Source organism: Lissotriton helveticus, chromosome 5_1, assembly GCF_964261635.1.
Source record: "Lissotriton helveticus chromosome 5_1, aLisHel1.1, whole genome shotgun sequence".
Lineage (NCBI taxonomy): Eukaryota > Metazoa > Chordata > Amphibia > Caudata > Salamandridae > Lissotriton > Lissotriton helveticus.
This window is the reverse complement of record NC_136065.1, coordinates 1917474200-1917498314: the sequence shown is the minus strand read 5'-3', so window position 1 is coordinate 1917498314 and position 24115 is coordinate 1917474200. Positions and strand designations below refer to the sequence as shown.

Sequence of the window (24115 nt, the reverse complement as noted above, 5' to 3'; positions counted from 1 at the left end):
CCACCACCGCTGACCCCGCCCCTTTTTCCATTCTGTTCCCTCCCCGCTCCCGCCTCCCAGCTGCTCCGCCCACCCGCGTACTTCGCCTTATATGGCGACCGCGCGAACGCGCAGCGTTGACGCGCAGCGGGCGCACCGATTGTGCGCCGAAGGCGCGCCAAAGGTAAGCCCGTCTGCGCCCGTCCGCGCCTGGACCGCGCCCAGTGCCAGGACCCCTGGCCCACGAAGACCCCGACCGACCCGCCTGACGTACTCCGCCGCCACCCTCATCGCACTCAACACCGGCCGACTGCCAGATTGCCACCAAGCCACCCCACGACGCTCCCACGGACCGTTCAGCTGCCAAGCCTGCAAGTTCACCTGCATCCAGACCTGCCTCACACCAGCTCCCGCCAAATCGAACACCAGCAGCACCCACCTCAAGTGCATCCTGCTCAACACCCGCTCCGTCCACAGACACGCCATCGAACTCTGGAACCTCCTAGACGCCACAGCCCCTGACGTTGCCTTCCTCACGGAGACCTGGATGAACGCCTCTTCAGCCCCCGACATCGCCATCGCCATCCCAGAGGGCTACAAGATCGTCCGGAGGGACCGCAACGCAAACCAAATGGGAGGAGGCATCGCCATCATCCACAGGAACACCATCCATCTCACGACCAGCACCGACATCACCCTGACCAGCGCTGAACACCTGCATTTCCAGATCCACACCAACCCAAACACCACCCTCAGAGGCACCCTGATCTACCGACCTCCGGGACCACGCACACAATTCAGCGAGGACATCGCCGACTTCGTCAGCCCGCATGCCCTCCCCTCCGCTGACTACGTCCTCCTGGGGGACCTCAACTTCCATCTGGAGAACAACAACGACCGCAACACCAGCACCCTGCTCGACAACCTCGCCAATCTTGGACTCAAGCAGCTGGTGTCCACCCCCACCCACCTCGCCGGACACACACTCGACGCCGTCTTCTCATCCAGCAAAGACGTCGCCTTCAGCCACGCCACAGAACTCCACTGGACGGACCACAGCTGCGTCCACTTCGCCTTCAAGAGAACGACGACCCACCACCACCAGCAACAGGCCGCCCGCAGAAGCTGGAACAAGATCACAGCAGACCAGCTCAACACCTCCCTGAGCCAGCACCCTCCTGCCAGCTCAGCGAACCCCAGCCAGGCCGCCGACAACCTCACGAAGTGGATCAGCATCTGCGCGGACGAGCTCGCCCCGCTGAGGACCCCGCCCAGCAGACCCTGCTGCAAGAAGGCCCCATGGTTCACCGACGAACTCAAGAGCTCCAAGAAGAACTGCCGAGCCCTCAAGAAAGTCTGGAGAAGGGAACCTACACCGGACAACAGGACCACCCTCAAACTGGCCACTCGGAAGCACCACCAGCTGATCCGCGCCGCCAAGAAAACTGCATTCAAAGACCGGCTGGACAACAACGCACACAACAGCAAGGAACTCTTCAACATCGTGAAAGAGCTTTCCAACCCCAGCGCAGGAAACAACGACATCACCCCATTGCAAGACCTCTGCGACTCCCTCGCTTCTTACTTCCACAACAAGATCGCAGACATACACAACAGCTTCAACAAACAACCAACGCACACCAGGACCGAACAACCACCCCCCACCACCACCCTCCACGCCTGGACCCCAATCAGCACCGAAGACACCATCGTACGATGAACTCCATCCACTCCGGATCACCGACCGACCCCTGCCCCCACCACGTCTTCAACAAGGCCGACGCTGTCATCGCACCCCACCTGCGAGACATCATCAACACATCCTTCGACACCGCCACCTTCCCTGAGAGCTGGAAGCACGCCGAACTCAGCGCTCTACTCAAGAAACCAACAGCGGACCCCACCGACCTCAAGAACTACCGCCCCATCTCGCTCCTCCCGTTTCCAGCCAAAGTCATCGAGAAGACCGTCAACAAGCAGATGGCCACCTTCCTCGAGACGAATGGATCCCTCGACCCCTCACAGTCCGGCTTCCGAGCCAATCACAGCACCGAGACCGCCCTCATCGCCGCCACCGATGACATCCGAGCCCTGATGGACAACGGAGAAACAGCGGCCCTCATCCTCCTAGACCTCTCCGCGGCATTCGACACTGTCTGCCACCGCACCCTAGTACAGCGCCTCAGCAACGTCGGAATCCGGGACAAGGCGCTGGAATGGATCATCTCCTTCCTCGACGGAAGAACACAGAGAGTCCGCCTACCACCGTACAAGTCAGAGGCCTCCGAAGTCATCTGCGGCGTCCCTCAAGGATCCTCCCTTAGCCCCACCCTCTTCAACGTCTACATGAGCCCCCTCGCGGCCATCGCACGCCAACACAACCTCAGTATAATCTCCTACGCCGACGACACCCAGCTGATCCTCTCCCTGACCAACGACCCCGCCACCGCCAGAGCCAGCCTACACGAAGGGATGAAAGAGGTAGCCGAGTGGATGACGACCAGCCGCCTGAAACTGAACTCGGACAAGACAGAGGTCCTCATCCTGGGCTCCTCACCCTCCGCCTGGGACGACTCCTGGTGGCCTCCCGCCCTGGGCACCGCACCCAAACCGACAGACCATGCACGCAACCTGGGCTTCATCCTGGACTCCTCCCTCTCCATGACAAGGCAAGTCAACAACGTCTCCTCGGCGTGCTTCAACATCCTACGCATGCTACGGAAGATCTTCTGGTGGATCCCCACCGAGACCAAGAAGACCGTCACCCAGGCCCTCGTCACTAGCCGACTGGACTACGGCAACGCCCTCTACGCCGGCACCACCGCCAAGCTCCAGAAGAGACTCCAGCGGATCCAGAACGCCTCAGCCAGACTCGTCCTCGACATCCCACGACACAGCCACATCTCCGGACATCTGAGAGACCTCCACTGGCTCCCCGTCAACAAAAGAATCACCTTCCGCCTCCTCACCCACGCACACAAAGCCCTACACGACCAAGGCCCGAGCTACCTCAACAGCCGGATCAACTTCTACGCTCCCAAACGCCACCTCCGGTCAGCCAACCACGCACTCGCCGCCGTCCCCCGCATCCGAAGAGCAACTACAGGAGGAAGGTCCTTCTCCTACCTGGCCGCGAAGACCTGGAACTCCCTCCCGACCGACCTGCGCCTGACCCAAGACCACCTCTCCTTCAGGAAGAAGCTGAAGACCTGGCTGTTCGAGCAGTAGCGGCAACCCCCCCTCCCCCAAGCGCCTTGAGACCCTACGGGTATGTAGCGCGCTCTATAAGTGTCATTGATTGATGACTTGCATGGTACATGAGTGCCACTGTGCCCATCCACCAGCCCGGCCGGTGGTAGGTGTAACTGCAGGGCTGTGATGTAGGGAGGGGGAGGGGCAGGGTGGGGGGTAGTAATGTATGGATTACGGACTTTGACAGGTAAGTAAACATATAAAATTAATTAACGAATTTCGTTGTGTGCACAGCATCGCCAAATGCGATGCAGTGCGCGCAACAAAAATAGTTTTATTAATTTATACGTTTACTTACCTGTGAAAGTCCGTAATCCATACTTTATGACCCCCCACCCTGCACCTCCGCCTCCCTACGTCACCGCCCTGCAGTTACACCTGCCACCGGCCGTGGCTGCCATCCACCCACTTCCACCTGTTCCTTTTTGACACTCACCCTGGTGTTGTTGTGTGACTTCCAGTACAGCAGAATCCTGGCCTGTGACTCCTACAACAGTCTCCTCACTGATGACATTCGCCACCTGCGCCTCCAACTCATCCAGCTCCTCCTGTGGAGCTGGTCCACCGCCTCCCGTCGCACTTGCTGCCCTTAGGTTTGCCCCCAGTTTCTTTTTTGTTTTGCTTTTCGTATCGTGCCACCGCTTCTTACACTCCTCCACTGTCCTCTTGCGCTCCCCCACGGCATTGACCTTGGACATGATGTCCAGCCATATGTCCCTTTTCCTTGCCATGGTGACGGTGGAACTCACAAAGAGTTCCTGCTGGTGTTGCGTCACCATTTCAACCAGTACCTGGTTCTCATCTGGAGTGAACTTTGGGTTCCTCTTCCTCTTGCCTTTTCCCTGGGTGTCTGCCTGGCCTTCCTGGGTGTTGTTTGTGCCCTCTGCACTAGTCCCTGGCTGCTCACCATCATTTTCATTATTTGCCATTCTTAGCAACGATTTTCGGGTTAGCGGGCATTTTTTCGTCCCGCTAACGCGTTATATGGTAGCCTTGGGCCTATTGGTTTAGCGATAATCATCGCTGATAGGCCCAGCGTGAATTTTTTTCACGTTAGCGTGAGTCGGGTTAGCGTCGTCACGCTGGTTTAACCGCATGCTTTTATCGCATATAGGGGGAAATATCGCCGCCTTGCGGGGTATTGGTAATACCTCGCTACGGCGGCGATATTTCCAGGCGATGCTGCGCGATAAAAATGTTCCCGCTAAATATCAATAGCGATATTTTTCGAAAGTTATTGGTAATATACCCCTTGATCTTTCACCATGGTGGCAAAGTCCTTGGCCTCCAACTATATGTCAATTTCCGGGTCATCCACCAGTGTCTAAATGGAGCCCCATATGTCCTCTTCTTGCATCAAGGTTACTCACAGCAGGTTTAACAATAGGCAGCTGAGTAGCAACAGTACATTTCAACTCAGTTAATGTATTTTTGGGACATGAAAAGGGAAGCCGGAGGGGTCAGTGAATGTTGTAAATCCAGATGGTGAACTTTCAAATATGTAGCTTAGAAAATCACCTCTTCCAGATACTCTTAGGAAAGTTCTTTGAACAATTTAGAAGATAAGAGAGAAACCATGGTGACTGATTCATCAGTGATCATGGAAGGGCGAATCATATCGTGAAGGTCTGCATACGTCAAAGAACCAGCACTTATGTAAAATGTCAGTTGTGCAGATGCTATGGAGGGATACTGCTAGATGGTTAAAAACCCTTTGTCGTTCTTCTTTCATATGCTCGATCAACAGGTCATATTTAATAGTAGGCTTTGGTCATTGAGTTTAAGGGTCTAGCCTTTTATTTTACTGAGTTGCTGTATATGCAGAGCATTGTATGTAGTGTCTATCTATTCTGTCCTGCTGCACCAACAAGTACACTACACCACATAAGCCTGGATCTTGCTATTCTTTCAACTTCACTGTCTCGGTGCAAAAAAGACAGTGAATCTCTTTGCATTGTTATGTCAACACATAGCTAGGGTCTGCTGTTGCCATAGAGGAAATAGTTATATCATGGTCAAGAACCTTTGACTGAGAAGTATAGGTCAATAACATAAAGTGTTTAGTGTCTGAAATTTAGAATGGTTGAACTCTAGAAAGATTTATTTTCTGCACAATCGGGGTTCAAAGAGGGATCGCATAAGGAAGAGAGCATGGTTCCAAAAAAAATACACATGGTTTTAAAGTAGATCCTTTTTGGACCAGCAGCAAATGGAGAGATTGAAGCTTGCCTGATATCCAATAAATGGATATTACATCAAAAAGGACTCTGTCGGATCTGTTCGGAGTGTGTTGATGTTTATTTATGAAATATTCCGGAAGATCAAGATTTAACCCATTAAAGACGGATGTGCTTATCTCTATTTCTGTTGTGTCTCACTTTTGTCTCTTTTCAACTCACACCTTTCATGGTACCATTTAGGATTACTGGAATGACCACACATTTTCGGGCAGATGAGCTCTAATCTACAATTTTCAGATTATGGCAATCATATTACTTTTATTCACTGACTTCTGATCCCTCCACATGCAAAGTGAAGCAAGTCAAACCATTCTCTTCTATGGAGACACCAAATTATGGGCATGTGCTCTTTTGTGGTGCTCACTCATTGCACCTTTGGTCTTCATTTATCTTTGTTAAAAGCCTCCATAAGCACAGAATAGCCAGCCTTACATTTGTGTGGCTGATATTTTGACAGGATGCACAACAGGTATCACAGGTGCAATGCCACTGCATTTTTTCACAATTTTTAAACAAACAACATTAGCTCATGTTTGCCGCTGCTTATGCTTGTGGGCTTTATTTCTATGGCTGCTCAGAATGACAAGGTGGAAGCAGATCTGTGGATTGAGGAGTGATACCAGAGCTCGCTGAACTCAACACAAGGTTCTGTTGGGTATGTTGTTTAAAAGGATGCAGACCCCTCACCCTCAAGTGTCATGCTTCATCATTGGGTTTCTTCTCCCAATCTCAGTCCTGGATGGTGTCTGAGATGGGTGATCAGTAGGTGGGAATTCTTAGTGTTTTGTGAACAGGATCTGCTTGCTTGTGCTCCGGTGATGTAGACAGGACTAAAATAATCAATAAAGGTGCCCTGATGTGGCACATTCCTTGTTTATTGGCATATCCCTTTGGCAAAGCAAAAAAAACAAGCAAGTTAAATAGGACTCTTTGAGTCTGTACTGTTGACATTTTTCTTACCTCTGTCCTGCCCGACAGTGTCACTGGCAATTCTGCAGGACTGTGTCTCTAAAACCTAAGTCCTTGCTGACTACCTTTTTATCTGTGTGTCTCGAAATCAAACCTGTAGAGTTTTCTACTTATGGGTCTTGATCACACTTTCAGAGTCTGCAACAGAGATTCACAGAAAACCCCCAAATATATATTTTTTAATAGATGACTTTATTGGTATGAGTAGAAACTTTTTCACTCAGTGTGTACATCTGTGGGCACATTCAATTAATTCATGCCCACCACAAAGCTAAGAATGGAATGGAGGGTAATTCTGATATGTACAATGAAGACGCGGAGCGTGTTAGCCTCCTGGCCTCAACGACACGCTACGGCACTTCAGAAACACAAGGCTGCACCATATTTACAAGAATGTAGTGCAGCCTTGCATTTCCCCCCGCGATGGCGCTAAGTTTTAACAATTTAGCGCCAATGCAGGCACCCTTGCACCAGAGTGCAAGGGTGTCTGTGTGCAGGGGGGATTTGGTTACCTGTATGAAGGTTTCCCTTCCTGCACATAAACAAACCATGGCATTTTGCTTGTTCCATGTGTGCTGCACAAGATAGCACACATGAAAAAAGTAAAAATGAGGAGCAATAACCAATTTCTCCTCGTTTCGCCACTTAAGACCAGGATTTTCCTGGTCCTAATTTTGGAGCTGCCTCTTATGTACGCCAACCTTGTACATAGGGGACAGCGTCAAATACAATGGGTGTTGCGGTGTAACGCATACCACAACAGCCACCGCATGCCCCTTTCACACTAAACATAGAGTGAAAGGGTGCCTTATGTACAAGGCTGCGTTAAGCCACGTTAAGAGGCTTAACGCTGTAATGTACATAGGGCAAAGCCACTATCGCCACGGGAATGTCCCAAAAAGTGACGTTCTTGTGGTGATAGGGGCTTGTACATATGCCCCCAGGTATCTTGGAATTATGATACTTGTATAGGAAGAGGATGATGGAGACCAAGCAAGAGCAGCACAGTACCATTGCATGTAAATCTCACATGATATTCTATACCCAATCTCCCTACAGTGGACTGTAAAAGACTGTCTGTTCCTCTGTTTTGGATCTTTTGGACTTGCTCCGTGGGCTGAGTGGTAGTCCCCAAGGACACGCGATGACTGGTCCTGTCATGTAGCCAAACATCCTCGAACATGCCCATGTGTATGCATTAGGATTAAGCAATGGGTTGTTCAATCACAAAACAGACAGCAATAGGCCTGATAGAGTGGACAGGACCCCACTGGTCACAGTGGTCAATGGCCAGAACTGTTAAAAAAAATTGAAACAAGCTACCTAGATTTCCACCAGAGAAAATGACTGGGTCGAAGGGAAAGCAGAAACTGCGTAAATTGCTCTCTTCAGACTTCTACTTTAGCGCGGAAACACATGTATTTGGGACAGAAAAGGGCAGGAAAACCAGGGGGAAAAGTTTTCAAAATTACTACACAGGGCAGAGTTGTGTCTGTTATTTAGGGAGATTGTAGCAATATACATGGAATACCTATGCAGATTTTGCAGAACAATGGAAGTGGGTATGATAGGGGATGTGTGAAAGAAAATGCACCCTACTATTATAGGGATTGGAACAGTTATCAGGCCAAGAAGAAGAAGATGCACAAACATTGGCGCTCGAAGGATGTAGTGCAGGAAAAAATGCAAAAAACTTCATGGCACGTGGCATACAAATGCATTTAGGGGCTGGTGGAGATTATCCAATAGATGCGTACTGACACGGTTTAATGTATAGTGGGCTATAATAGTGATAACAAACGTTCCGTCACTCACTCGCACACTCGCTCACTCGCTCACTCGCTCACTCACTCACTCACAAAAGATAGATTGCTTTTCACAGATACAAAGACGACTCCAAACAAACATGTCATGCTTGCAAACAGAAATATAATTTATTTCGAGAAATTGCAGGAACAGGTAGGTTTGGCATAATAATGCACAGCTCTTTTGTTAAACTGTATACAATTAAGCCCTTGAAACTGTAGGCAAGATCATGAAGTTTGCTGGACACAAGCGCTGATCCCAACCTTCCCGGCTGCTCTTCAAATTTGGCTATATCTATCCTGGTAGAAGCCACAGAGTTAGAACAGACACCAAGGTACAGAATTTAAAATGGAGGTCTAAGCAGAAATGGAAAAGAAGTAGGAACAGTCTTAGGCATTCTTAATTAGTCGCGTGGTAAATGGGCTGGATTTTCTCCACCCCCAGAGTTACCGATACCAGGGAAACCGCTAACTCCATGGGTGGGGAAAATCTGGTCAATTACAAGTAGGACCCAGAGGGTCCTCTATGAAATGAGGAATTACACGGGGAATTAATAGTTCTAGGTCAGGTTCCCTGGTAATTCCTCATTTTGGGCCAGACTTTCTCCTGGAGATATCGGCTGCTTTTAGCTGCCGAAATACCTAGGTGAAAGTTAGGTGACCTAAGGTGTTTCCACAGAGCTCATAATTCCAATGGGGCTAGTAATTGCTGTTATCAGTCAGATTCCAATTTATAGGCCTCTCCTAACGAGGGCCTTAGTGATTTAGGTTGTAGAAAGTTTAACTAGGGTATTCTAAAATCATAATTTTGGTGAGAAAATTGGAAAGGTACACAACTTTTGCACTTTAAGAAATTAGGAAAGAATAATTCCCTAAACCTTGCCCTGGGTGTGAAATGTTCTTGGCAACAATTATTTGGCTATATAGTTTTACCCCTAAACTATTTTTTTAATGGAATTTGTCATTGAATCCTTGTTGTTCTAAACGTAGATGCAGCTTTCGTTTTTCTCTTACAAGAAACGCCTATTAGTGGGATTTTCTTGTACTTTTGAGACACAACAAACTACGAGGTCCATAAAGTTTTAAGAACAATTTCTTGAAGCTGGACTAGACCAAGATTTAGGAGTTGAGCAGCCCAAAGCCAGCAGATGCTGGACAATTTTTTGCCAATCTGTGATCATCTGAGAGAGAAAGAGAGAGCGAGAGAGGGATAGAGAGAAAGAAAGAGAGATAGACAGAGAGAGAGAGAGATAGAGAGAGTCTAAATGGACAGCAAAGATGAACTTGGGACAAATGCACAGCAGGTATTTTGTGCATGAATTAAAGGTCCTGTGAGAGAAGTGGTTGTAGCCTATTGGTTGAACTTTTTTCATGGCCATCTTTGACTATTTTGTGTCTCCTCCAATTTTTTTTCAAAAATCACCAGCTTTGCAAATCACAAAGCAGGCAAAGTTTAAAAAAAGACTTTGACAATGCAATGTTTGCAACTTTACACACCCTATTACGGGTCATTAAGGCTTAGCAGTGTAGACAGTGGTGTAAATAGCGTGGAAAAGTGTACTAGATCTGGGGCTTCTACCTCTTTAGGTATAGGCAAATGACCTTAAATGTTAGATCTGTGGAGTTGGCAGGATCAAAGAAGGCCATTTTACTTTCAGAGTTTACATTGGTACTACTGTCTCCTTCACGTTTTCTGAGATCACTTTTCCATCGATCACCTCTTGAACTATTGTCTGGACCTTCCTTGTTTTCTGTGGACCTAGAAAAATAAAAGATAATGCATGAGACCTGGAGAACTTCATAATCATGACAGAAGAAAAGATGGGCAGGCTTCGTGATCATCTTCATCATCCTTTTTCTCCCTTAATAGAGATTTTAAATTTTTATGCCGCAAAGCAAAGCTACCCAGGCTTCGGTATGCAAATCAGAGCTGTAAATGGTAGACCATCATGCACTGCTCTGGGGAATGCCACGTTTGCAAGTTAGCTGTTTTGATAAAAGCCTTTGGAGCAGTGGTGATCAGAAAAATAGACAACATGATATTTTCAAATATTATTTTCATGCACCCTGCAGGATGTTTTTATTTTTTATTTTTATTTTAATTGAGAGGGACACTGTAATAGAGACATGTGGCACATGAGGGCATTCGAGTATGATGACTGGTGAGTTGGCAGAAGGGGATAGAAAAACACAGGACATGTGAAATGTACCAAAAGAGAACTTTGTATTTATTGATTTAGTCCAACAAAATATTGCTCTGCTGTATTCACTCCTGGTTTTCACTCCCTCAGGCATCTATTGTATAGAACAACAATTATATGAAAATGTACCTAATCACTCATCCACTAATTTGAAAAATGTGCCTAAATACTATTTCCTTACAGAACCTCCATTGGCCAATAGGTGGGATTTCCAAGGGAGGTATTGTAACACTTCACACCACACCTAAATGGGTCGCAGCCTTGCCTGTTATGTGATATCGTAGCCCAAATGACATTTGGTATTAATTGGCCTCCAGGGGACCATTCTAAAGGCTACTGTCTTAAATTAATCTTCTTTTGTATGGCTGAGAAAATGGCATCTGTCCTGGACTTACAGACATGACAGTTGTCCTTAAATCCAATATAATTTCAATCAAACCAAACACGCTTGGACAGCACTTCTACCATTTTTTGCAGGCATGAATTAATGATATGATGTAGTAAATGGAAGAGGCATCTTCTTTTTTCCAAATACAGGCTTGAGGATCACCTCTACATTTTAGAGGTAAAGCTGGAGAAATGTCAAGTCCTTCATTTGGATTTCTGATCTGCTTACATCTTTAAGAAACAGAGCAACCTTTGATGGTTAAACTTGGCTTCTTTGACCTCATGTAGGACATTTTGAGCAGCACTTGGTCTTACCCCTTACAACAGCCAGTTGCAGAAAACACAATGTGAGTCATGAAAACTAGAAAACTAGCAGCCTTTAAGAAAATTATGTCTAGCCATCATAAAATAAACTCACCTCTGCTTTGTGACTGGGATCCCAATTGTGACCTCGACTGTGAACTCGGGAAAGCCCTGCAAGAAAAAAAAATTGAATTTACAAGCATGAACTTATTGCAACAGTGTTAGATTGCCAATGGTAAAACGTGTATCATATGGTATTTAAATCTAGGCATAGCATTAAACACTAGCCTGGGCATAGAACTTACATATATTACATTCTATGTATGGTTTTTCAAATTTAGCAGTAGAAAATAATAATGTCTGTGCTTTAGTTTGTAAAATCAATGATTATACTGCCCTTCTCGAGCACTCCAATCATGAGAAAAATTGATGGACTGGGCAATAGTTTTTTTCAGCATTTTAATGATTATATTGAAAAGTGAACCTTCTACTTCATGATCCCCCACTTGGTAGAAGCAAACCAGCGCTGTGTTGATAGCGAACAACAAGCCTATTTTCCCTATTTTGTTAGCAGTAAACAGCGCGATGATGAGTTACTCATAAGCAATCAACTTACGCGCCATCTTGATCCATGAGGCGTCGGTAGGTCTCGATCTCCTTCTCCAGCAGGGTCTTGATATCCAGGAGGTCTTCGTAGTCTGCACACTGGTTGGAGGTCTCACACCGGATGGCGGCTAGCTGCTCTTCTACTGTGCTGATCTGGATTTGTAGCTGGGAGAGCTGCAGGCAGTAGCGTCCTTCTGTTTCTGCAAGGGTCTCTTCAAGGGATTTTTTCTGTTGACGAAAGAACAGAGAATGGCAAAAAAAGAACAAAAATTACAAGGACAGGCAAGGAATGATAAGGGATATTAAGAACTGGAAAGGAAGACACAATCGACGTCAAGACAAAACGCAAGCAAACTCCATAAGACTCCAGGGGGAGACGCTCGAGCCTAACAGGTCAGCAGCACCATTGCCTCCTCTCTCAAAGTAGTCTACCAGCTGCATTCAGAGCGGCTGACCGGGTGTGTTGTTTGTTGTGCCTAATTAGCAATTTTTTATTACTTTTCAAGAACAAACTCCTAAACTGGGAACTTGCTCTTGAAAAAACAACATAAAACAATGGTCTGATATACAGGGAGCATTTGCCTATGCTTGGGACCCATTGTGAAATTTCCCTGCCAGAGAACGTCTCATCTGGTGGTTTTAAACAAGTAATTCTAGTGATGGCCACCTGCTCTAAATAGGTTGGGTGACTACGCCCTCATATCCCTCTGCAGGACGTGCCATCAGGTCAAATGTTTCAAACTACAGAGGCAGCTGATGCTCTACAGTCACAAACCCTGTTGTTCCCCACCTCTAAATTGGTTGGGGCAATAACAATTATGATGGGGTAGGAGTACCGACATTTAATTGTGCTCCCACTTCCTGCAAACTCCAAATGAGCCCCAGTAAACCAAGGAGCAACTCAAAGTAAATAAAAACACAGATTGCTATGGTGGAACCAGGAAGTTCAAGGAGTCAGAGGAAAGTCAAGAAGTAAAAGGAATGACTATGAGGAGCAATAGACACCAAGACAGAACAAAGAAGCCATAGATAATCTAGGAATGAAGAGGCAAAACAAATTAAAAGGACTGCCAAAGACGATCAACCAACGGCAAAAAATTAACACCCAAATTTGAGCCCTTCACCCATTTAAATAATGCTGAGGGAGCAACAAATGTATGGAGAAGCTATCTCGGGAACAAGAAATTTTGAAAGTTAGAAAACAATACGTTTTGGTGGTTCAGAAGGAGTAGACAGACAGGTCTACAAAAATTGATTGTGCTGGTGAATTCATTTTAGATGACTTTAATTTTCCAGTGGAGTCAGGAAATTTCATTCTGGCCATTGTTTTCAAAATATGGAATGTAGGTTGAAAACATTCTTGCCCAATGCTTTCCCTCTTAGAATTCCACCTTATGGAGGTCAAGTATTCATATGGGCTGATTACAACTTTTGAGCATTCGTGCCGGCTCTCCACTGGCAAAGCTGCACCAAAGCAACGCAAAGACCGCCGACCTGATTACAAGTTCAACTTGTGCAGGCAGATGATCCTTTTGCCTTTCCCGTAGTGGTGCCAGAAAAACAGGCACCGTAATGGGAACGGTAAAAAATTTCCAGTACAGCATGGACTGTGAAGTCCATGCCGTGCGAGAAATGGGGGTGCATGTTGTGCCCCCCTGAATGCATCCCCATGGTGGGGAGAATGGGGGCCCTGTAAGGCCCCCTTTGTTTCCCCACTGCCAGCCTTTTCATGGTGAACTCATGCCCATGAAAAGGCTGGCGGTGGGAAAACTCGTAATATGCTGGGCGGGACCGCACCACATCTGCTCAGCATATTGCATAGCCTCTCTACGTGCCACCACCAAGGAACGGCGGCTGCATGGCACAGCCGACGGCCCACTGCCGGAACAACTCAGAGAGTCATAATCCGGCAGACTGTGTACTGCCAGTGGTGCGCCACGGTGAGTACGGCAGTCGTAAGTCCGCCGCTCTCATAAACAGGTCCATAGCATGGACATTACCAGGGTCCACAGTCACGTACCGTGGCCAAGGCTGCCCTCAGCTCGATCTCCAGAGCTTGGAGGCTGCGCTTGAGGTCACAGATCTCACTCCTGCCTGAATGCATTTGGTCACTGCCACAGTCAATTTCTTTGTTCAGGTCCTTGCACTGGGGGACGAGACAAAAACAATAGAGAACATTAAAGAAATCCAAGTGCATGTAGACTTTGGTACAGAAAACCTTCCGCCTTTGTTTTTTCTGTCGCTGGTTTTACCGCTTCGTTGAACTTGCATTCGGCTTCTTTGCGGTTCTTATCGGCCATGAATTCATATTGTGCCCTCATATCGTTCAGGACCTTCAGCAGGTCGATTCCTGGAGCAGCGTTAATCTCCACACTCAGCTGTCCGCCTGCTGGCTGATTTCCTTTCATCTCCTGGGCATTGGGACACAAAAAGTACAGTTTAATGATTCATTTCGGTCCAGCATGAGCCTAGTCCAGTCTGCGTGTTGTGGCATCAGTGATAGGCAAGAAAAATTGTTTGTGAATATGGTCCTCAAGGTTTTTAGGAGAGTGAGTTTTGTGTTTGTGAAAGGTGTCAGGCTAATTGCAAATTCCCAATTTTATTCCTGAATTTTGGAAAACTGAGTGCTTGTCTAATTTTGAAGATACAATGATACATATCTGCAGTACAATATTGGTTAATTCGGGTCTTGACTAATTACTGACAACATATATATCAATACATAGAAGAATTAGTCAATATTCAATGGAAAATGTAAGCAAAGTTAAGACAATTCTTTGAAACTGAGAGCCTCATTTATTGTTTTTTGCAATAGGGCAGCACCGAAGGCCTTCCTGAAGCGCTGCACGATGACAAACGAAAAGGGCAGGAATGCGCCGTATCTATTAGATACGAAGCATTCCTGTGTTTTTCCCCTGCGCCTGCACACAATGGGTTGCCGTGAACCAACGCAACGCATGGTGCAAGGGTGCCTGTGTTGCGGGGATGATTATTTTGGTGCAGGAAGGGAACCCTTCCTGCACAAAAACAATCACAAGAGGCATTTTCCTCTTTCTATGTGTGCTGAAGAATGCAGCACACATATAGAAAAGAAAAACGAGGAGAAATAAAGATATTTTGCCTCGTTGTACCTCCCTTACGCCTCAGGGGAGGCGAAAGTTTTTTGACGCTGCCTCAAATTTACGATTTCTCATAAATCTGGGAGAGTTTCAAAGGTCATGGATGTTGCTGGGAATGCCCCAGCAACACCCATTGCACTCCCCTTTAACGCAGAAAACTGCATTACGGGGATGATATTTACGAGGCAGTATTAAGCCAAAAAAAGTGATGTTCCGGCAGCGCAAGGGGCCCCGAAAGGCTTATTTACAAGCCCCTTGCAGCAAATGTTCGCCACCGGAGCGTCACTTTTGTGACGTTCCAGAGGCACACAGTGTAGGCCCTTATCTACGAGGCCACAGAAAGCCACCCTGCATGAATTTTCATGGCCTCGCAGATACGGTGTGAGGCAATGCAGCGCAAGTTGCTGCATTGCCTCACACTGCGCCTGAGAGGTCTGTCATGGGTGTTGCAGTGGGTGTTCCCACTCAACGCCCATGGCATTTAACACATTCCCAGATTCACAACATAGCGTAAATCTGGGCATGCGTCAAAACCATATGCCTCCCAGGGCAGGAGCAACAATTGATTTTGTGAAGAAAGGTGTCCCTTCCTATACAAAAACAACTGGATTTCAATGCAGGCACCTAATATTAGCGCTAAACGGTCTAAACAGCGCCAACGCAATGAAAAGGACAGGGATGTGTCATATTGCCGTAAATATGACACATCCTTGCCCTTTCCTTATGGTGCAGCAGGCTGGCTTGCGGCACCGCATTGCATCATTTTGTTGTCAATGAGCCCCTGAATGCTCATAGAAACCTGTGTCTCAGACACCGAAGCACAGCAGGTTTGGGCATCACAGTTCGCCCTTAACATTAGGTACAAGACATCACTTTGCATTTCTTCTAAAAGAACACCAGGGCATGTTGGAGGAGAGGTGTGCAAAATACCATTACCTGGGTATGGGCAAGAGGTAGGGCAAATGGCTGCACCTGTTGTAAGACTTCTGGTCTTAGAAAAGATACAGACTTTGCCAGACAAGCAGGTGCCTATAAAATCCTGGCAGGACTGAGGCAGAGTGAGACACGTCATGTTACATGACAAGTGAATGCCTCATCCCAATCCTATTTTCTATGTGACTGCACTGGTGACATACATTGGTTTCTCCATAAGTCAGTCGGTGTGTGGTATTGCACACTCACAGCGTGTCGCGTCCGCTCTGACAGACCCCAGCCTACCTCCTCGTGGTTCTTCTTGAGGGCGGCTAGCTCCTCAGTCAGGCTCTCCACCTGCACACCCAGGCTTGATTTGTCCATTCTCAGCTCATCCAGGACTTTATGAAGGCCATTGTTATCCGCCTCCACGCTGACGCGCAGGCGCTGCTCGTTCTCGAACCTGGAACCAGAGAGAGACAACAGGGCTAGCACATTACGGAGCATATAATCAGGTGATACTCGAAGCGAGCGCGCAAAGGAGCATTATTAATCTAAATCGCCACAAGAAAAATATATCCTAGCTCTTCTTGGAACCTGTTGTCATATTTACAAAGTCTCTTACTTTTTTTTAAACCATTTTTTACCATCTCTTACTCTGCCTACTACTACGTTTAACGTTGTTGCAAATTATCATTTTAGTCAGTGACTTTGCAAATGTAAAAATGTCACATTGATAATATCTTACAGTCAGGTTTAATATTCACAGCTTCAAAATTTTATTTATGTTCATTTATTAATGACGCGTTTCTACGAGAAACGTTGTGCAGAGTAGGGCCACCTAAGGTTCTTAAAATCAGAATTAAGTTGTTATCTGCGAGGCCGAAATCTTAGCTCTTCATCCTCTTCGAACTATACTGGCCTGATGGCTCACCTTAAGACAGTCTTAATTAAGTCTGTCTCTCCTAGGACAAAAGTGACAAGCCATCCTTTGTAAATTAGGACTGTCTTTCCTGGTTTAAACACTATCTCTTAGGCAAGGATCACTCAACATCAATCCCTCTTTTCTCCTACATTGGCTGGAGCCGTATGGAAGCCCTTCCGCTGAGCAGATTCTCAGCACAGCATTGCTCTGCCTGTCTCTCACACCCTGATTACTACCCCCGGAGAATTCTCTGGGGGTGATACTGCACCCAGAAAATGCCAATACCACCATATGTCGTCTTATTAGGTGTGTCAAAGGGGAGGATAACACAGTAATAATGGATGTTTTCCTCAACTCTGAGGTGTGTTTCCAGTTTCACACAAATGTTGAGAAACTTTACAAGGAGAGGTCTATGCAGCAAACATCATTTGGTGTGGAATTCTCATTAGCTCTTGTTAAAATAACTCCTTACATAAGACAGGCTCCATATTCATTAGACAGGTGAGTTGTTAAGGCAAGTGGGGATGAATGATGCAATACAATGAAACTATTATACCTATAAATTACAGTACCAATATTGACAGGTTTTTCTGTTAAGCATATGGCATAGAGCAATCATGTGACCAACCTTGCATCATATACTATTTGATCATATGCCAAAACATGAATGGTGCTAGCTTGTTCATCTCTCTAGGTAAAGTATATGTTGCAGGTGAACCATTACCCCTTCTACCAATAAAAATGATGTCTTTTGAATCTTTCTTTGTAATTGTGAATGTCCAACTTCATGATCAGAACCCAGTCCTCAAGGTTCCAAGTTTATCAACCAATACTTATCTTCAGAAAGTCTCTAAAGACCTTATTTTTCTCACAAGACTAAAGGGTAGTTGTACTCCTGCAAGGAAACTATGCTCTTAAATAATTTCTGGACCTTTTCCCTCGTCTGATAGCGCCAAGACGCCCTCGGGCATGAGTTTGTGCTTCATAAATTGCATTCACATTCAATTTAGCCACAAGACCACATCTCAGAACGAATAGTGGTTGACGTCTAATCGTATTTGCTTTTAGAATGTTTTAATGTGGGTTTGGTTATAGGAATGTTCTATTAACATTACAAGATAATAAAGGCCAAAGTGCTCACCCGCAGTCAGTTTTGTTCCAAAATGTACTCTGTAACATTAAATACCTTTGAGAAATACCTTGATTTGTGAAAGACACCTACAGCTTACTCTTTTGCGTTTACTCTCAATAGATAGATTGATACAATCTTTTTTTTGGACAGGCACGCATGTTCTCTTTCAAGTAGTGCCCTGTAGACAAAAGTATGTTTACATGACAATCTCTCTGTCAGTAATAACACCGTTGCAGCTGATCTGCAATGTTAAGTTGAAACCAGCGCAAGCTGTAGTTGGTGGCATGGCAGCGCGTAGGAATATTAAACCATGTGAAATTTCTTGTGGTGAGAAAGAAATTCTTTTGGTTGAATACGCATTATAAAGCTTGGTAGCCCAAATGCAGAATACAATGCACCGTTCTTTTCTGTGAATTAGAGGAATCAAGTATTAGAAGGTCTGTGCAGAGTTATGTCAGTATGCGGTAGAAATGAAAGAATTCACACAGCAGTATTTGCATTAAACCCCCTCAAATAAGACAAATAATGGCTAATGTGGCTAGGATTAATGCACAATAATATGAACATAAATTCAGGTTCAGCATTTAGATATGCTGTTCATATTCATATACCTCTTGGGTATTTGTAAGACATGCAGTGGTCTTCAGACATTAGCAGTGGTGTGTATACTATAATGACAAACATTAGAATCAGCACTTCGGACCTATTATACATTAAGCCATTTTAATAAAAAGAAAATAACTCTCATTTATTCACTTTAACCCCTAGATAGACGGTTCTTGACATATCCACCTCTTAATAAATTGAAAACAGAGGCACAGCAGCAACTGGGACCAGCAAACTGCACATTTTGCCCCATCTGTGGCTGTCGTTGGCCAGAGCAGGCATTGTACTCCTGTTGCAGAATTCATGAATTCCTGCCAAGTACAGATTACCAACCCGGGCCTACCATAGTCTCAGTCCGAGGAATGCAACACAATTGAGAACATATTGATGAATTCTGAGCTGATGAAGTCTTGGGTTAGCACTGCTCGATCAAAGCAGACTAAATCATAAGGACGGAAGATTATCCTTCAAAGCAGTTATTTTTCAAATATGGAACTTGCACATTTGGGAGTATCTTTTTGTGTTGAAAACCAAGCAGCATCATGAAGATTGCAGCTTTCGATTTGCGACTAAATCACGAAAACCTGGATGTCTGTGACAATGTATACCACTCAAATCTTTAACATGAACAGAATAATTTCGCATTAGACATTCTTTACAGGAAAGAGTGTTCTTCACCTGTACAGTGCTATTTTCCCTAGAAAAACTCTGCATAAGACTTACTGAGGGAAACGCCACAATTATGCGCCATTGTATGTAGAAAAGGTGTGTAACCGATAAACTTGCATAGCACTCTCCATACAGATTCCAGGATGGCTGGGTTCAACTAGCACAACAATGATCTCATAAAGTGGGTAAAACGGCTGAGTGAAATTGTAAATTTGTAAAACTTTGCTGGCCACAACCAACAGAATCTCGCACACCCCTTCACATAATCCCAACCCATGTTTCCTTTCTGGTATTTTCATAGATTTCTGTTCCACAACTAGAGGTACATGAAAAGCTTTCCAAAATAAATATGTACCGGGTCATCTGTCAATTCTCAAATAGCACTAAGTCATTCAGCTTCCACATCAACACCAGATTCAGCCTCAAGACCCAGATTGCACTAAAGCATCAACTGACCGTCCTCCAAAAACTCAAAAAGATGTTTCGTTCGTTCGAAGCTGCCTTCAGGAACACCATCTAAGCACTGGTCTTATCTCATATCATCTCGACTGCGACAAGGTTTTCTGCCGGCATTCCCAGAGACTCACCTACCTTCTGTAAATTACTTTGAATAAAGCAGTTCATTTAAGCAAATGTCTTCATAAATATGTCAGGATAGTTCCAGATCTCTGAAGGTTCCTCTGGCTCCACTATTGACACGCATCCCCTACAAGATCTGCTTCATCATACCTCAAGGCAGTCAACACCAATACACCACCTTTCCAACAACCTAGACTAAGACAGCTGGTGAACCACTCCCAAGACAAAGAACTCCATCCCAGTCCAAAGATGACTGGCCCCATCCTTTTAGAAGGAACTGAAGACTCACCTCTTCCAGCAACACCTCATCGCAAAATAACACCCCACTACTGGCGACTCTAAACAGCGCGTCCCTCTGTGCGTAGTCGGCCCATAAAAATACTACTATCCCCCTTCTCAAGCCACGACTTTAAGATCATGCTACATCCATTACCTGCCATGTGCCTGCCTGGACAGCCTATCTCAATCCCACTGCACTCCGTTGCTTGATGGCTCAGTTTACAATGTGTAAGTCTAATACATACACACTTTACATGGTTTAGACAAATATGTGCACCCTGTCTCCCTCTGCTCCCCACCTTATGTGCATTTTTCACCAAATATTGCTTTTAGACTTTTAGCATACTTTTTGCGCCATCTCCAATATTTTCCCCTCATGCCCTCTCTTGGCACTCATTTTTAGGGATCGGGATTTATTGTTCAGCATCATCCAACTTTGACTCAGAATAATAGAGAAAAGGGAAGAAAAAGGGGTACGAAGGAGGAGGAGTAAACAGTAAGATCAGGGTTGAAAAAGAGCTTCAAATACTGAGCTAAACAAACTGGAAGTGTAGGGTGGTGGACGGTGACCTTCCAGCAATGTTCCCACAGCGACAACTCCCATCCTCCCCTTCCTGGTGTTCAGGTTTAATATTTCAATAACAAAAAAGTCAGCTTATTTTGGTGGGCTTTCATCAGGTTTTATAAATGTTGCCAGTTAACATCTCATCAGGTCTTTTGTTGAGCTTAGCTTCAAAAGGATGACTTTCATCATGTTTAATTTTCTGCGAGGAAAGAAATGACCATCTCCCCTCCCCCACCCCAACTCCCCCAAACTCACTTCATTTTGAAATCATCCAGTGCCAGCCTTGCGTTGTCCACCTGCAGGATGGTCTTGGCATTGTCAATGGAAGCAGCTATGATCTGGAAGACAATAGGACAAGCTGGACGTGACAATACATTCCCTTGGGCTATACACTCAACACTTTTCACACTGTGGGCCATATTTACAATGAAGTAGCGGAGAGAGGCGTTAGTCTTCCTGGCCTAAAGTTGTACTCCACCACTACAGAAACACAGAGCTGCACCATACTTACAGTACAGTGCAGCCCTGCATTTCCCCCTGCGCTGGCGCTAAACGTAGCAGCCTAGTGCCAACGCAGGCGCCCTTGCCTGCGTTTAGGGGAAGATTGTTTATGTGCAGGAAGGGTCACCTTCCTGTACATTTTGGCTGTGCCACGCTGCGGCACTTCCAAAGCACAGCAATGCGACATATTTACAAGGATATGTTGCATTCCTGTGCTCTCTCCTCCGCTGGTGCACAAACTGCTGCCATGCGCCGGCGGAGGCCCCCTTGCACCATGGTGCAAGGATGCATGCGCCATGGGAGATTGTTTTTGTAGAGGAACGGGCACCTTCCTGCACAAAAACAACCACTACAGGCATTTTCCTCTTTCAATGTGTGCTGTAGAATGCAGCAGGCATTGAAATAGGAAAAAGCGAGGAGAAATGAAAACATTTCTCCTCATTGCGCCTTGCTCCCCACGCCTAGGGTGGCATAGCATTCAGACGCATTTCCAGAGTTATGATTGTCTTGTTCCATGGGTGCTACGTGGGAACACTTACAGCAATACCCATGGAACGTCCCTTTCTCGCAAAGTGCGACCTGTAAAGGGGCCACATTTACAAGGACGGGAAAAGGTGCCTTGTAAATAAGGCGAAGCCCCTATTGCCACCACAAAGTCACTGAAAGTGACGTTGTGGTGGCGAAAGGGGCTTGTAAATATGCCCCTAAACGCTGTGGTCTTTTTCACCAACGTACTGTTTAAAAACACCATTGTTTTTTTTTTTCAATTAATTTTGAGTAGAAACGTCAATTCAGTTGATTTATCAGAAGTTCAAGTTGGATCAAGTGCTATGGCTGAATAATAGCCTACAAACTGCAAAAGCGCTCTTGCACCTAATTTGCAGTCAAGTTTAGTGACTTTTGCCATACGGACATTTGAAGGCATTTAAAGCACTTTAAATTCAAAGCACTCATTCGCTGTGGAACCAGCGCATCCAGTCACAGCAGTCAGCTTTGCTTTTTTCGGCTTGGTCTTTCACTTGACCTCTCGATCCTACAGAAACGTCCATGGACTCAGACTCATAGATAAGCCAAGGGGAGCGGAAGTGACATCACATACAGTTTGCCCACTGACGCCATGATGGGATTGGCCACTTGTGCTACACTTGGCCCTCACCAGTCTCTTATCTGCTGCTTTGGAGCTATGGTAAGAGCAAATAATGAAAACTGCAGAAGCAAACAGGGCCCTAATATCCCGCCTTCATGACCCCTGAGATTAGAGATAGCAAGGACAGCGCCATGGAAACCAAAGATGGAGCAGCTTCTGACCATGGAGGGATATCACAGATTGACATCTATGGCAACTTTTTTTTCCAGGAAGGAAGAGCTAAGCGAGGGTCATATTATCAAGAACAGGCGATAACATTATCGCCACTTTATCGGCAGGAATCTGCCGCTAAAGCGGCGATAATGGGCTTGATAATATGTCCTTGTGAATTCCCATACCAGCCCAGGTTCTGGTGTTAATCTGGGCTGCTATGGGAATTCACAAGGCTGCTATGGGAATAGACAAGGGCATATTATCAAGCCCATTATCGCCGCTTTAGCGGCAGTTTCCTGCCGATAAAGCGGCGATAATTTTATCGCCTGTTCTTGATAATATGCCCCAGAGTTCCTAAGCGAATAGCTTAGGAAAACACATATGACATTCTCCATAAATCCTACAGGCTCAGACACTACCTCTCTCATCACATACGTTTCAAAACAAAGTGTTATTTCCTTGAAGTGCAGGTCTTTCCCAACACAAGCAATAGTTCATCAAACGTGTACAGTAAGGATGCTGCTTGGCAGACAGCGCTTTCGACACACCCACACATTTGTTTTAAATTGTTAGTTTACTCCTTCTCGAGGCTAGTTTACAAACGCAGCTCCTAGAGGTAATTACATCAGTAGTGTGTTCCACAAATGAGCCTAATCACTGGCAACATCAAGGCGGGCACTTTTAACGATGCTATAAATGAGGTGTGGCGCGATGTGCCACGCTTTCTTACAGCCATCAGATATTGTTTTTGTGTGGCATGGCAGACAAATCCTATTGAGATCACAGATCATGTTGATTCACTGCTTCCACCTTACAGAAAGAACCTGGGGGGACTCCAGCTTGGCTCTTGTTGCTTGTGGTTACTAGCTTCAGCCGAGTCAGGCCCATCACAAGCGAAAAGAAGAAAACCACAATATATTACATTCTGAAGTGAAGGTGGCTAGAAGCACTCCTCAGAGCATCAGTCCTACCTGTTTCTGAAGCTCCTGAATCTGCTTGAAGTAGTTGCTGCAGTCGGGGCCTCCTGCGCTGCATTCAGCGTTTTTCTTGTACCACTCTTTGATTTTATACTCCAGGTCGGCATTGGCCTCCTCCAGGGACTTCACTTTGCCCAGGTAGGAGGAGAGGCGGGTGTTGAGGTTCTGCATGGTCTCCTTCTCCCCACCAGAGAGAAGAGAATCCCCTCCGCCACCCCAACCTCTGCCACTACTTGTCGCACCGCCACCATAGCTACTCCAACGTTCTCTACTCATGCCACCACCAGCACTGCCAAAGGCACCAACACCCACAGAGATACCACCATTGTGGCTTTGAAGGCCTTTCAATGGGACAGTTTGTTGTCCACTGGAGTAGCCACTAGCGTGACCTCCATGATGGAGCCCCGATCCGGATTGCCAAGCGGACATTATCAACTTAGAACCACCACCACACTTAAATCTACCAACTGGTGGAAAGTCCCCAAAAACAGATCTTTGATGAGGTACTCTCCCAGGTGCACCCCAAAAAATCTTCAATGACTCTGCTCGCCTGGAAAGTCTAAGATGCCGCAGTCGTGTGGCAAGCACCAATCGCCTCCAAGGAAAGTGGTAGAGTTCGACTGAGAGCTAACCCATCCTTTTATAGAGAGGACCATGGGTGTTCCAAGCCTCAGACCAGGCCTCTCCTGAGGGCAAACCCTACCACCTACAGCAATTACCATTAGTTAGGAGTGGTCCCTTTCTCCCGAAGCCCCATTTTGCTTGAGTTGTGGACGCCGCGTGGCTGTTTACCATCCAGTGATGATAGG

At 46.1% G+C, this 24115-nt stretch overlaps 1 protein-coding gene across 1 annotated transcript; it reads right to left on the bottom strand.

The window, feature by feature from the left end:
• Positions 1 to 8395: 8395 nt before the first annotated feature.
• Positions 8396 to 23886, bottom strand: LOC144753878 (keratin, type I cytoskeletal 12-like). Its single transcript, XM_078641415.1, has 8 exons — positions 23301 to 23886; positions 20784 to 20866; positions 16080 to 16236; positions 13995 to 14153; positions 13763 to 13888; positions 11753 to 11970; positions 11252 to 11307; positions 8396 to 10004 (listed from the first exon to the last, which is right to left on the bottom strand). Exons 1-8 carry the CDS (start codon positions 23733 to 23735, stop codon positions 9907 to 9909), a joined length of 1332 nt encoding a protein of 443 aa, XP_078497541.1. The 5' UTR covers positions 23736 to 23886; the 3' UTR covers positions 8396 to 9906.
• Between the last annotated feature and the right edge of the window lie 229 nt (positions 23887 to 24115).

Excerpts from the sequence above, each read along its gene's own strand:
- LOC144753878 (XM_078641415.1), bottom strand. The coding sequence starts at position 23,735 with ATGTCCGCTTGGCAATCCGGATCGGGGCTCCATCATGGAGGTCACGCT. Across the intron at positions 11,308-11,752 it reads CTCATGGATCAAGATGGCGC|GGCTTTCCCGAGTTCACAGT; the intron begins GTAAGTTGATTG and ends TTTTTCTTGCAG. Across the intron at positions 10,005-11,251 it reads ATCCCAGTCACAAAGCAGAG|GTCCACAGAAAACAAGGAAG; the intron begins GTGAGTTTATTT and ends TTATTTTTCTAG.